Here is a 15,515-nt window from a genome sequence, read left to right on the forward strand (position 1 = left end):
CCAGTACCATACTCCATATGGCCTAGACAAATAGTCACTTGAAAGTATTTTTCTAAATTTTAAATTTACATGTATTTTTTTTTTACCCCATGACTTTTTGAAAGTGTTTTAATTTGGCTTAACCACAGTTACCTTTATCATTTATTCTTCCTTAGATTGTAGATAATGAGCTTTTCTGTTTTTATTTGTCAGAAAATGTTTTTATGTCACCTTCATTCTTGAGGAACAGTTTCACTGTTTAAAAATTCTATGTTGGCAGGCTGGGTGTGGTGGCTCACGCCTGTAATCCCATGTAATCCCAGCACTTTGGGAGGCCGAGATGGGTGAATCACGTGAGGTCAGGACTTCACAACCAGCCTGACCAACATGGTGAAACCCCATTTCTCCTAAAAGTACAAAAATTAGTTGGGCGTGGTGGCACACACCTGTAATCCCAGCTACTTGGGAGGCTGAGGCAGGATAATCGCTTGAACCTGGGAGGCAAAGGTTGCAGTGAGCTGAGCTCACACCAGTGCACTCCAGCCGGGGTGACACAGTGAGACTCTGTCTCAACGAAAAGAAAAAAAAATTATATGTTGGCAGATACTTTCTTCCATCATTTTGAAAATATCATATTGTGATTTTTCTCTTTGTTCTTCAGGAGTTTTATGATGATGTTTCCATACTTTTTTTTTTTTTTAATCTTTCTTGGAGTTTGTAGTGCTTCTGAAATATGTAGGTTAACTTCTTTCAGTTATTTTAGAATATTTTCTGCTCTAGTCTTCACATATTCTGTCTGCCCATTCTTTCTGTTCTTCAGGAACTCCAATTATTTGTATGTTAGAACTTTTCACTGTGTGCTTATGTCTCCTACACTTTTTTTCTCTTCATCCTTTTGTCTCTTTATGCTTCAAACTTATTTACTTGCCCTCTCTTCTTGCTCATAAATTTACTCTTGGGTTGTATCTAATCGCTTCTTAAACATATCCACTGAATTCTTAATTTTAGTTATGTTTTTCAATTGTAGAATTTCTTTTTAGTTCTTTCATACGGTTTTCATTCCTTTGCCAAAATTTTTAGTTTTTTATTTCTTTGAACTTACTATTTATTGTCATTTTAAGTTCTGTGTCTGTTATCTTTAATATCTGAATTTTTGTGGACCTTTTTTCTTGGTTATTGAACATTGTCTTTAAAAAAAATGTGCCTACTTCTTTTTTATTGCTACCAAAGATTGTTTGTCATGGATTTTTTGTGCAATGGATTTCTTTGATGATGACATGAAGCCAGTAAGCCTTTTTCCAACTAATGGTTTTAAATGCCTAAGAACTTTGATTCCAAAAAAAAACCCAGTTGTTTTGAAATATTACACATAATGTCACAAATACTGCTAATATTGCTATAGTTAATTTCTTAATATTCAGAGTTGAAGAAATTCTAAAGAAATGTCAAATTTCCAGGCCGGGCGTGATGGCTCATGCCTGTAATCCCAGCACTTTGGGAGGCCGAGGCAGGTGGATCACGAGGTCAGGAGTTCAAGACCAGCCTGGCAAACATGGTGAAACCCCATCTCTACTACAAAGACAAAAATTAGCCTGCTGTGGTGGTAAGCACCTGTAGTCCCAGCTACTCAGGAGGCTGAGGCAGGAGAATTACTTGAACCCGGGACCCAGAGGTCACAGTTGCAGTGAGCTGAGATTGTGCCACTGCACTCAAGCTCGGGCGACAGAGCGAGACACCGCTAAAAAGAAAAAAAAAAAAGGCTGGGCGCAGTGGCTTACGCCTGTAATCCCAGCACTTTGGGAGGCCGAGGTGGGCAGATCACGAGGTCAAGAGATTGAGACCATCCTGGCCAACATGGTGAAACTCCATCTCTACTAAAAATACAAAAATTAGCTGGGCGTAGTGGCACATGCCTATAATTCCAACTACTCAGGAGGCTGAGGTAGGAGAATCACTTGAACCCGGGAGGTGGAGGTTGCAGTGAGCCGAGATCGTGCCATTGCACTCCAGCCTGGGCGACAAGAGCGAAACTCCATCTCAAAAAAAAAAAAAAAAGAAGAAATGGAAATTTCCAGTAGTGTTTAATGTACATAGAGTTGTCATTTTTCCCCCATCCAAGTTCACAGGTTTTCTGATTTCTTTCACAGCCCCTTTAGTCGTCTGTGGCCCTAGGTTAAAAAACTCTTAAAGATAAAAAGATGCCAAGAACAGAAAACCAAACACCGCATGTTCTCACTCATAGGTGGGAACTGAACAATGAGATCACTCGGACTCAGGAAGGGGAACATCACACACCGGGGCCTATCATGGGGAGGGGGGAGGGGGGAGGGATTGCATTGGGAGTTATACCTGATGTAAATGACGAGTTGATGGGTGCAGCACAGCAACATGGCACAAGTATACATATGTAACAAACCTGCACGTTATGCACATGTACCCTACAACTTAAAGTATAATAATAATAAATAAATTTAAAAAAAAAAAAAAATTTAAGAATGCAAAAACATTAAAAAAAAATAAAAATAAAAATAAACTACACTGCTGTTATAAGTTAAATTTATGAATTTAATAAAATTGAACAGTATCACAACTTAAATATTTAGTTATATGTACTTAGTACATATTTTAGTTATATATAGTTAGATGGAAAAATCTTCAAGACATATTAACAGAACTATAGAACAGTATGTATGATTCTATTTATGTAGAAGAGAACATCTACTTGCGTGATACATACCTAAAGCACTGTCCAACAAATCTTACTGAGATAATTGAAATGTTTTATAATCTATGCTGTTTAACTCTGTAGCCATGTGTGGCTATTGAACACTTAAAAATGTAGTTAATAGCACTGAGAAACTGAAGTTTTTATTTAATTTTAATTAATTTCAATGTAAATAGCCTCATGTGGCTAGTGGTTACAGCATTGGACAGTGTAGTTATGGAAAAAGATGTATAACAGATTACCTCCAGAGCAGTTTTTCAACCTGATCACTACTGACATTTGGGACAGGAGAATTATTATTATTATTATTATTTTCCTTTGGATTACCAGTGCAAAACACAAAATGTAGGCATATTTATGTGGCTAGCTTTATGTATTTATTTTTAATCTATGTATTAATTTTTTAAAAACAGCCATAATAAACAGTTGGATTCCAAAAAAAAAAAAAAAAAAAAAAAAAAAGATAAAAAGATGCCTTTTTACATAAGTATCTGAAACTATAGACAATCAAATATTTACATCAAAGAATTCCCTAGAATGTAGCAATATCCACATGAACTAAAAATAAGTAGAAACATTATTTTCATATTGTGTGACTATTTTTGAAAACTTATTTTTAAATTTCATTTTCAGATAGGGTCTCACTCTTTTGCCCAGGCTGGAGTGCAGTGGCACAATCACAGCTCACTGCAGCTTTCAATTCCAGGCCTCAAGTGGAATTTGAGGCCACAGCCTCCCAAGTAGTGGGGACTTCAGGCACTTGCCACCACTCCTGGCTAATGTTTTAAATTTTCTATTTTGTAGAGATGGGGTGTCCCTTTGCTGCCCAGGCGGGTCTTGAACTCCCAGCTTCAAGTGATCCTGCCATCTTAGCCTCTTAAAGTGCTGGGATTACAGGCATGAGCCACCATACCCAGCCTGTGTGTGACTACTTCTAAAGCAATAGAATAGTTATTTCAAATTATGGAGAATTACATAACTTCTCATTACAGTTTTGGAAAGACATCGTTGATGATAATGAAGTTCGTGACCTCATTTCTGACAGAAACAAGTCTCATGGTAAGTTAGTGAAAGCAAATTTTTTCAAAACCTTTGAAGTATTAATAATAAATGAAATATTAATTTAAGTGAAATATGTATTTTCTGTTGTAGAAGGTACATCAGGAGAATGGATTTGGGAATCTTTATTTCATCCACCTCGAAAGCTGGGCATTAACGATATTGAAGGACAGCGGGTACTTCAGATTGCAGTGATTTTGCGAAATCTTTCCTTTGAGGAGGGCAATGTTAAGCTCTTGGCAGCTAATCGTACCTGTCTTCGTTTCCTATTACTTTCTGCACATAGTCATTTTATTTCTTTAAGGCAATTAGGCCTTGACACATTAGGAAATATTGCAGCTGAGGTAAGCATGTGACTGTACCTTAAACTAGTTTTTATAGTTAGCAACATTTATGTTACAATTTTAGGATGAGGCATTTTTTAGTTGCCATATTTATAGACTATTAAATGCTTACGTGTATTAATTGCTAAAAATGGTGATGTAGAAGTATCACACACTTACGGAAAAAACTATTTGAAATGATGCTTTAAATTCAGTGATGGCTATTTTTACAATAATTGCATTTTTTAATGTTATGCAACATTATCCTGGTTTTTAAAAAAATTTTTATTAAATTTGAAATATACAACTCTGGAAGAAGCATAGCTCAATAGTAGTGTTGTTTCTTTTTCCAGCTTTTATTGGACCCTGTTGATTTCAAAACTACTCATCTGATGTTTCATACTGTCACAAAATGTCTAATGTCAAGGGATAGATTTTTAAAGATGAGAGGTGAGTTTTCACTGTAGTATTTACTTTCTAAAGTCAACAAACTGTATCATTTCTTAATAATACATATTTATGTTTTTCAGGCATGGAAATTTTGGGAAATCTTTGCAAAGCGGAAGATAATGGTGTTTTAATTTGTGAATATGTGGATCAGGATTCCTACAGAGAGATCATTTGTCATCTCACTTTACCTGATGTGCTGCTTGTAATCTCAACACTCGAGGTGCTATACATGCTCACGGAAATGGGAGATGTTGCTTGCACAAAAATTGCAAAAGTGGAAAAGAGCATAGGTAAGATTGGACCAAAAAACAAATCGTTTTCTTTATTGAGGAAAAATGTTTAATATGGTACTGTACAAAACCCTCAATTTATATTTGGGGTTTAGTATTTTATTTTGAAGAGTCATTACCTCTTCAGGCATACTTGTTTCCATTATTCTTTCTGCCTGTTTTACATGAGCAAGAAACATCTATAATTTAGAGACCAGGATTACATGGCTATCAGTAATTCCTATTTCTTCTCTTAATTTCTGTTATTATGTATTAAATTTGAAATGGACAAAACTGCGGTATCTAAGTTATCTGAGAGCAGGTCTTTCTGTTTCATATGGCCAGCTACTACTATTAAACAACAAAGCTAAGTGAAACAGGTTTCCTTCTGTTCCTAGAAGTTGCTGGTGGTGCTGCAATCTTTAAAAATCAATGAACTTACCTCCGTAAGAGCTATTAGTTTTAAATATCAGTTTTAAATACTAACACATGCCATGTTGATGTTTTACTCGATGATTAAAATGGTATCTGTCTCAGGTGTAATAAATATTAAAATCACAGTTAATAAAGATGCAGCTTGAAAACTGTTATTATTGAGAAGTTAATGTGTCACTTTTCATATGAGTGGTTCTTAAATCTGGCTACACATCAGAATCACTTGAGAATCTTTCCAAGTATATAGATACCCACTGCTGGACATGGTGGCTCACAACTGTAATCCCAGCACTTTGGGAGGCCAAGGCAGTAAAATCGCCTGAGCCCAGTTCAAGATTACCCTGGGCAACATAGTGAGATCTCATCTGTACGAAAAATAAATAAAACTAGCCGGATGTAGTGGTACATGCCTGTAGTTCCCAGCTGCTTGGGAGGCTGATGTGGGAGGATCGCTTGAGCCTGGGAGGTTGAGGCTGCAGTGAGCTGTGATCGTGCCAGCACTCCAGCCTGGGTGACAGAACAAGACCCTTTCTCAGGAAAAAAAAAAAAAAAAAATATCAGAGATTGAGCCTAAAAATCTTTTTTTTTTTTTTTTGTCTGTCATCCAGGCTGGAGTGCAGTGGTGTAATCTTGACTCACTGCAAGCCCTGCCTCCTGGGTTGACACCATTCTCCTGCCTCAGCTTCCCAAGTAGCTGGGACTACAGGCACCTGCCACCATGCCCGGCTAATTTTTTTTTTGTATTTTTAGTAGAGACGGGGTTTCACCATGTTAGCCAGGATGGTCTCGATCTCCTGACCTCGTGATCTGTCCGCTTCGGCCTCCCAAAGTGCTGGGATTACAGGTGTGAGCCACCACACCCAGCCTAAAAGTCTTTTTCTTAAAAGATACGCAGGTAATTCTGATGTACTGTGATTCATGGACTAGTATTTATTCACATTTGTAAGTATTCTGTACAACATATGTTCACCAGTGATGGCATTCGTTTATAATATTATTAACTAATAATTACTGCTTTTTATTTATTTTAGACATGTTAGTGTGTCTGGTTTCTATGGATATTCAGATGTTTGGTCCTGATGCACTAGCTGCAGTAAAACTCGTTGAACACCCAAGTTCCAGTCATCAAATGTTATCTGAAATTAGGCCACAAGCTATAGAGCAAGTCCAAACCCAGACTCATGTAGCATCTGCCCCAGGTTAGTGTTTTTACATACTCTTTTCAGTGTGGTTATAAGTGTATAAGATTTGATCCTAAGAATAAATTTCAATGTGCGGTGTGGAGAACTGATATTTTACAGTAGAGTAGGCCAAAGTGGAATTTGGGTATGTACTTAATTTCTTAGATACTATACATTCCAGGAGTAGAGGATCAAGGTGAGCTCATAGGAAGAATAGTATAATAGGAAAATTAAGTTGGGCAGGATTTAGAGTAATGTGGTGGATTAGATATTCACGATTATGATAGCTGTAAGTGCCCCAATAGGCATATTATTTGTGATTTTGGTCATGAGAAATTGACATGCCAGGAATAGATTATTCATATATTTATTACCTTACAATTTTCTCCGGTGATCATCAGGATACATAAGTATAATACTCCTAACATCCCTAAATCTTGGAACCAACACCATGGAATCAATAGCCTAGGAGAAGACACATGCACATATGTATACACACACTTACAAGCATGTATACCTGCATTTACACACCATTTCCTAGTGTCTCTTAGCTCAATTCTGTTTAGCTCAACTGTAATTATAGTACAGATATGTCTAATAACCAGACTTCTGTTCAGTCGTTGAACTCCTTTTCCCTGGCTCATTGTGAGTCATCATTTTTTATATTTTACCACCCTTAGCCTTTTTTTTAAAGTGCTTTCTCTACCTTGGTTTATCCTAAAAATACATCTGTCATCTCACCTACCTTTCCATTTCCTATCCTCTCACCTCCTGCCGTCCCCAAGACACTTCTCTTTCTTTGTATTTTTTGAATGGAGGATGCTCGTTTTCTCAATTGATCTTAATTCTCACTTTGCAATTAATACAGAGGCTGTGTAGAATGAATGTCTTCAACTTCTTACTCCTTCAGTTACAAACTTATTAGCATCTGGACTCATTTTCCTTTAGCTTCTGCTCGTTTCAGAAAGAGATGCTAATTTCTTTTGAAACTTACCCTGAATATCAGTCTTTCCCATCTCCATGTTCCCATATCTTAAATCTCTTTCTTTACTCACTTTTTCCTTTCAGCTAGAAATGCATTTAGATCTCTCTCATCCTTCCTCGCTAGCCCCAAACCAAAAATTTCATTATCCCACTCACCAGATCTTGTTGAGTCTTCCTAAATACCTGGCCTTTTCAACTGCCAATGCTTGTGATTGAGATTGAACTCTCATCATCTCTAGCTATCTGTTCTCACGTTCATTCATGGTCCCAATTTGTCTTCTACTCCAACTTGTAGTATGAAAGTTATGTACTCTATGCAAAGTATGTAATACGTATCACATATTTCATTGATTTCCATTATGTCCTTCTGAAGTGTATAGATTTGTGTCATATGTTCACTCAACTAACTTGGATCCACCTAACAAAAGTGGACAAATAACAGAAGGCAAAAAAATAGATAAATTTGACTGCCAGTCTATTCAATGAGCTTTCAACTACAGGTAATAGATGTTAAACAGCCAATTCATATTGGGGAATCTTTGGTCAGAATATTGTTTCTCAACCTTGACAAAGAAATGAAACAGTTTGTATTGCTAGTTAAGTGGGTGGTGGGAATGTTTTTTACCATCAAAGAAGAAACTGAAGATTAAATTAATTGAGGGACATAAAAGGGCAGTGTTAAGGAAATTGATAAAATGTCAGTGAATACTCAGGGGTGATTTGATGAAAATTATTTTTTGCTGCGTGGTTAGCCTGTGACCTTCACAGTTCTTTTGACCTCAACAAATGAACCTACTTCCCAACCTAAAATTTGGTCCTCATTTGGCAAATGAATGAATTTAAACATTGGGAATTTGTGGCTTATTCATTTATGTAGTAATTCATTCATAGAGATGGGACTAGACCGCTGGGGATTGAAAAGAGTTTATTTTCAGCTGAAGAGCACTATATTACTTGTGCTGTCCCTGAATGACAACTTTAAATTGTTTGATTGGTTATCCTTTGTGGTTTAGCTGTTGCCTACATAGTTTAATGCTGCTTTTTTATGGAATTACCATCTTTAAACTTTTTACTCACTTCCCTCAATCCCTCTGAAAACTTTTATAACCTTTTACCCATTTTTAGGTTAACATCTAAATCTGTATCATAATTTAAATAGTTGCAAAGTATGTATTGTCTTGATGTATATTAAACTACATTTTTAAAAGAAAGTAATTACAGTGCTTTTTGTATCCAGTGGAATCTTGATACCATCATTCATTTTTTAAAATACACAAACTCTTTAACATCAGAAATTTTATAATATCCTCTTTTACCTTGAACTCGTATTCCAATATCCTCAGAGTTTTATCCTAATATAATACATTTTATGTTTGAGATTCTTTTTTATTCATCACCCTATCAACTTTTTAGCTACAAAATACACATTTTTAAAGTTTTTCAATTCCTTGTTATTCTATAAAGCTCTACATTTTTAAAATTTCATTTGGCCAGGCACTGTGGCTTACGCCTGTAATCCCAGCACTTTGGGAGGCTGAGGCAGAAGGATCACTGGAGGCCAGGAGTTTGAGACCAGCCTGGCAACATAGTGAGATTCCATCTCTACAAAATCAGGAAAAAAATTAGCAGAGCATGGTGATGCACACCTGTAGTCCCAGCTTGGGCCCAGGAAGTTAAAGGCTGTAGTGAGCTATGAATGTGTCACTGCATCCACCTTAGGCAATAGAGCAAGACCCTATCTCAAAAAAAAAAAAAAAATATATATATATATATACACACACACACACACACACACAGACACACACACATATAATGCACATACGTATACTTTATCATTACAGGTTTTAGTAATAAATGGTACATCAAATAGTAAATACTCAGTGGCTCATGCCTGTAATCCCAGCAGTTTGGGAGGCCAAGGCGGGCCGATCATGAGGTCAAGAGATTGAGACCATCCTGGCCAACATGATGAAACCCCTTCTCTACTAAAAATATAAAAATTAGCTGGGCATGATGGTGCACGCCTGTAGTCCCAGCTACCCAGTAGGCTGAGGCAGGAGAATCGCTTGAACCCGGGAGATGGAGGTTGCAGTGAGCCGAGATTGTACTACTGCACTCCAGCTTGGCAACAGACCGAGACTCCGTCTCAAAAAGAAAAAAAAATTATTAATCAAAAATGTACTTGAAATGTATCTCTTAATAAGATGAATAGGACTCTCCCCTCTAATTCTCTGGATGCTATTAATTCAGTATATCTCTTAATGACTTATTTACTGCTAGAATGAAACTGGAGTTAGCATCAGTAGTATTCCTGTTCCCTTTTTATAGATGTAAATTGAAAAATCTAGTTTGCATCATTAAATAGATGAAGATAGAATTTACAGTTCCTTGAACTTCAGAATTGTCAAAAAGTATTAAACCTATTTTTTACAATCATCCGAAAACTTGAGTTCTCCTTTGTTTTGTTGAAATCAAAGAATTAGCAGGTACCTCTCTGCAAGAATATTTGTTGGTCAGTCATTAAAGGCCTTTTTTTTAAGTTTCTGGAAAATATATCAAAAAGATATTAACAAACTATGACTATAAATTATACTTGCTACTGTTTTAGGCATCTTGTGTAAACTGATAAATTCAAGAAGTTTAACACAGTGGTTCTCAAACCTTAGGTTGTATCAGAATCATCTGATAGACTTACTAAAGATATCTGAGCTACATTCCCTGAGTTTCTGGATCAGGTGGAACCTGAGATTTTTTTTTTCTTTCTTTCTTTTTTTTTTTTAAAGACAGCATCTCACTCTGTTGTCCAGGCTGGAGTGCAGTGGTGCTCTCTCAGCTCACTGCAACTTCTACCACCTGGGCTCAAGGCTATCTTCCCAGTTAAGCCTCCTGAGTAACTGGGACTACAGGTGGCCACCACCACACCCAGCTAATTTTTGTATTTCTTTTTATAGAGATGAGATTTCACCATGTTGCCCAGGCTGGTCACAGAATTTTCATTTTTATCAAGTTCCCATGAGATGCTGATGCTGCAGTCCAGGGACTGTATTTTTAGGATTACTGGGTTAGGAAAACTGAAATATTGTTCATTTCAAGACCAGTACAATGTATTTGATGTTTAGGTGCTTTTTGTCGTATACTTCACATATATTTTTGTGAAAACCTTGACACTGCACATTTAAGTTGATTTTTCAGAAAATGTCTGCCACGTAACCTAGTAAAGATAGTTTTTATTAACAGAAGTCTCTTGCTTAGACTCTTTTTGTTACTTAGAAAAAGTCCAACTTTGTTTTTAAATTCAAGAAAGTATGTTAGTATGTTAATATGACACCTTCTTTCCTTCAGAATTTTAACAGTTGAATTTGCCATGAGTTTGTAATCTGAATGAAATAAACCACCACCTTCCATACTCTTTCTTTCCTCTCCTCTCCTCCTCTCCTCTCCTCTCCTCTCCTCTCCTCTCCTCTCCTCTCCTCTCCTCTCCTCTCCTCTCCCCTCCCCTCCCCTCCCCTCCCCTCCCCTCCCCTCCCGTTCCCTCCCCTCCCCTCCCCCTACTTCTTTGTTTGAGAAAGGGTCTCACTCTGTCACCCAGACTGGAGTGCAGTCACTGCAGCCTTGACCCCGGGAGCTCAATCAATCCCCCTACCTCAGGCTCCTGAGTAGTTGGGACTACAAGTACATGCCACCAAGTCTGGCTAATTTTTGTATTTTTTGGAAGGAATGGGGTTTCACTGTGTTGCCCAGGCAGTCTCAAACTCCTGGGATCAAGCAGTTCACCCACTTCAGCCTCCCAAAGTGCTGGAATTACAGGCATGAGCCACCATGCCTGATCCACCTTTGATATTTCTTTAAAATATTTTCTGTACTTTGTTTACACAGGATTCTGCCTAAGAAGTAGTGCATTCTTTGACAGTAGTTGAGGAGGCAAGGGCATTAAGCAAAATTATCATTACTCTACAATGTTTCTGAATTTAGAACAAATCAAAGGGCCAGAATACTGAATTTCTAATGCCCAACTTTGCCCTTAACTGTAATATGTAAAATACTGGTATTGACAGGAAGCTATACCAATAATACCTTGGTTAAGAGGCTTCATGGACACTAATGTTTTGAATTCTCTCTTTAGTGTTCCACATGTTGTTATGCTATAACAATAATAATAGTAGCTAGCGTTTATATAGTGCTTATTTTGTGCTAGGCATTATTTTAAGTGACTTGCACATAATCTAATCCTTATAGCAACATATGAGGTTAATGTACGGTTACTTTCCTCCATTGTATAGACAGAGTTATTTTGCTCATAGTTACACAGCTAGCTAGTGAGTGATGGAATTCTTTAGCTCTAGATTTATGCATTTAACCATAATGCATAATCCTGCAGGGCTATCAAAGATGGGTGAGAATTAAGTCATTTGATTCCAAAATGAGAGAAAAACAATTATCAAAGAGGAGGTGATACTCTTATGCAAAGCAGTTTTAGGAAGAATACATAAGAAAGCTGAGTATCTGCAAATTGATTCAAAGTATATGCACCTTCATTTGGAATGTCTTCAGGTATCCTGAGGGCAGTGCTTCTCAGTTTGTAGCTACTTTTTATAGTAATTATGTTTCCAGTTTAAATTCCCATTTGTGATTTTATTCTTCCTTCTACATTGTTTATAAAGGCTTCTCATGATTTTAATGTAATTTCTAGTGTTTCATGAAATTGATTGCTAATTCATTCAGGAAATTTCAGTCTGAGTAGGGTATGCTCTTTCATAGTAGAGATGATAAAGGGAAGATTTCTACATAGTTTCAGACCCTAGAAAGTATTTTCGGTATTAATATCGTCGAGTTAGAAGGAGAAGAAAAGATAAGCTAGGATGGCCAACAGGAAAAATTATTTTTGTTCTAACTGTTGCATTATCTCAAGGAGCATATAATAGTATGGCCTCTGAAATGTGACAGACCTGGATTCAAATCTAACACTTTTAAAGGAAGTCCTTTCAAGTATACCCAGCTCTACTATCTCCACCATGTGTTCCTGGCTGAACTTAATCTCTGAGCTTTAGTTTTCTGATCTGTGAAATAGGGATAATTAAACTTAGACTTAAAAGATTTAAATAAATAATGTAAATATAAATGGATTTATACACAGTATATGTTTATTAAGTGGCTACAATTAGCTATTACTTCAAAGCATGGGGCATTCATCAAAGGTTATGATTGCCTCAGATTATTCACAGATTTGGCTGTGCTATGGAGCTTGCCTAGTTCCAATAATTTTAAAATGTGTTTGTTCTGTTTGAGGGTTCTGAGCAGCTTTGCTAAAATATCATCTGAAAAAAATTGTGTATAATCTGTGTGTTTGAAAACTACATTGCCATGTCACATAACAGTTTTTCTAAAAACCTGCAAAGTAATGCTAATGAATAGTGAAAAAAGGATAATTAATTTACAAATATATGATTCAGACTTATAATTTATAATACGACTTTTACTTTATATTTTTCATGTTTTCATTAGTTCCTTTGTATAACATAGTGGAGAAGAAGAGATAACATACATCATTTTTCTACAAATCTCTTCAACATGTTAGAAAATAATAGGTGATTTACTCACTTATTCATTGACCTTGAAACTTTTAAAATACGTCATAAATGAAACTTTAGAAAGTATGTGTCTTAAGATTAATAGCTAGTAAATTTGTATACAACCAGGTTGCCTCTTTCAGGAAAAAAGTATAATTCAGATTTATTATTACAACAGATATCTTCTTTTTTTCCTCCCCAGAAAAATTATGGAAATCCTTTTTTGAATATGAGACTTTAAATTAGTTCAGCTTTTGTTCACTGTATTCCAAAAATTTTATATGTGCCACTTACAGTTATTAATCTTTTAAATTAGGGAGTGAAGCTATAATTTCTGCTGCATTCTGCTTCCATAGCTAAACTGAAAGATGCTCAACTTATGTGTTGAACTGTATGACCCTGAGCCAGTTTTTTGAATCACTTTGAGTCTCAGTTTTCTTTTCTGTACCTACCTCACAGAAGAATTGAGTAAGCAGACATTGTAAAGTATTTAGTTCAGTGTCTTGCCCATGGGAATAATAGATGTTATGTTAACTAAATCATCCATATTAATTGTTATTATTCGAATGATTGTGAGGTTAAACAAAATAGTTCATATGAATCCTCTAAGACAGTGCCTGGTATGATATGTTCTCCATTATATATTAGGTTTGTTCTCAAATGTGTATACTTTCATATGTTTATACACCTTTTAAAAAGGTATTCATTGTGAGTATTAATGGGTTCAACATCCATAAAATAAGTATGGCATATAGTGACTAAGTTTTAAGAAATGATGTAGCTAATGTATTTTTTTCTTTAGCTTCCAGAGCAGTTGTAGCGCAGCATGTTGCTCCACCTCCAGGAATAGTGGAAATAGATAGTGAGAAGTTTGCTTGTCAGTGGTAAGTGGTTTATTTCTATTAAGGATTTATCCTTGGGAAGAGTAAAGCAAAGAAAAAGAGGAAATGTATGCTTCAGACATCGAGAATATTTTATTCTGTATTCCTTTTTAGTTAGAGTAGAATATCCTTTACACAAAGAAAGAACACTTTAAAATCCCCTTGTATATTGGAATAATTTGAAAGAAAAATATTCATCAGAATTTTCAGAATTAAAATCGTATGACTAGAATTTCATTAAATTACACCATTTAACTTTTTTCAGAGTAAAATTTGTGTTAAAAAGTTATCTTTCACTTTGTAGAAAGTACAGTTTGTCAGGTTATAAAATTTGTTCTTCTAAAATTAACATTTTGTTAAAACTGAATTGGACTGACCTTAAGAAAATAAAACCAGGTGTTTTAAAATGTCTCTTCTCTTCCATCTAAAACAAAACTTATTCATTAATAATTTTTTTGGGCGTGTGACTAGTAAAGGGACAGTAATCAAATGATAGAACAGAAATAAACAGCTTGACAATAATAATTTCCTTGAAAAGATTGTGTAGTCATATGTCCGCCACTTTCTGAAAAAAAGCAAATGTAGAGTTTTAAAAATTTCACTTACGGATAGTTGCCTCAACATTAGTATGAAGTTCGACTTAAATTCTTTAGGAGATTAACAGATTGAAGTACACAATCACTTTCCAGTGATATATCACTTTAAACATTTCTTGATCACTTTTCTGCCATTCACTAACATTATTTGTCTCCCATTTCATGCTCGTGTCACTCTTTGTTCCATATTTTTGGTGCATTCAATACATATCTTTGTTCCTATGACAGTTTTCTCTAGACTTTTCTACTTTGCTTAAATCAGGTTTATGGTTTTAAATATCTCTAATTGTTTGCTTTTGCCTCACCTTCTATAGTTTTACACATTGGCCCCTTGAATCTTTTCCAGTAATATTTTGAAATGTTTGTCTTCTACATTGCAACCAAAATGAAGTTTTTATATTTAGTCTTTTTGAAATTTCAGTACAGACAGGATTATGAAAGTTGGAAAAAATACACACCATAACCACTATAAAATGTGTGTGTGTTAAGCATAGATTTGGTCTTACAAATCTCAGTTGCACATTTCTGCTAGTTCTTGGAGAAGGGGAAGAGAATCATTTTACAGTTTTTTTAAAAATCATAATTACTGTTTGATTTAGTTTTTCAGAAAAAGCTAAGTTTGGCCTATTATACATAGTGAGTTATGGAAAGAGCCTATCAGGGTAATTAGGCTCCAATCCCAATTTATAGGTAAAGGTCATTTTAAGAAAAAGACAAATGAAGTTTGAATTAGTTGTTAATGGATTACAAATTAAAACTGTTTTGAAATGGGGAAATGGGAGTATGCAGCATGGAAAGTGTCATTGTTTTAGGAAGTAGCTGAAAAGCTTGGCTAAGTTTTTTCTGAAGGAATTTGATCCAAGAGCCAAGAAAAGTTTAATCTTAGTTCAGTTTCCCCCAGTTTTCTTCAGCTACAATGCAAATAGCACATAATTGGGAACTTATTTTATATTGTGATTATTACAAGACAGGATCCTGAATAGATATTCACTCAATAAAACTATTTCTTACAGAACATTTGTTGTCAGCAGACCAACTCTGCTCTCACTGGGTTGTGAACATAGTT

At 35.6% G+C, this 15,515-nt stretch overlaps 1 protein-coding gene across 1 annotated transcript in view; it reads left to right on the plus strand.

Moving 5' to 3' along the window:
• ARID2 (AT-rich interaction domain 2) overlaps positions 1-15,515 on the plus strand; it is a 190,439-nt gene that overhangs the window by 114,890 nt on the left and 60,034 nt on the right. Inside the window, exons 7-12 of the mRNA XM_028829418.2 lie at positions 3,697-3,763; positions 3,857-4,107; positions 4,440-4,536; positions 4,617-4,826; positions 6,272-6,439; positions 13,775-13,856. Coding sequence (XP_028685251.1) covers positions 3,697-3,763; positions 3,857-4,107; positions 4,440-4,536; positions 4,617-4,826; positions 6,272-6,439; positions 13,775-13,856 — 875 coding nt within the window. The remainder of the gene's footprint in view (positions 1-3,696; positions 3,764-3,856; positions 4,108-4,439; positions 4,537-4,616; positions 4,827-6,271; positions 6,440-13,774; positions 13,857-15,515) is intronic.

The sequence above is a fragment of the Macaca mulatta genome, chromosome 11 (assembly GCF_049350105.2).
Source record: "Macaca mulatta isolate MMU2019108-1 chromosome 11, T2T-MMU8v2.0, whole genome shotgun sequence".
NCBI classification, from domain to species: Eukaryota; Metazoa; Chordata; class Mammalia; order Primates; family Cercopithecidae; genus Macaca; species Macaca mulatta.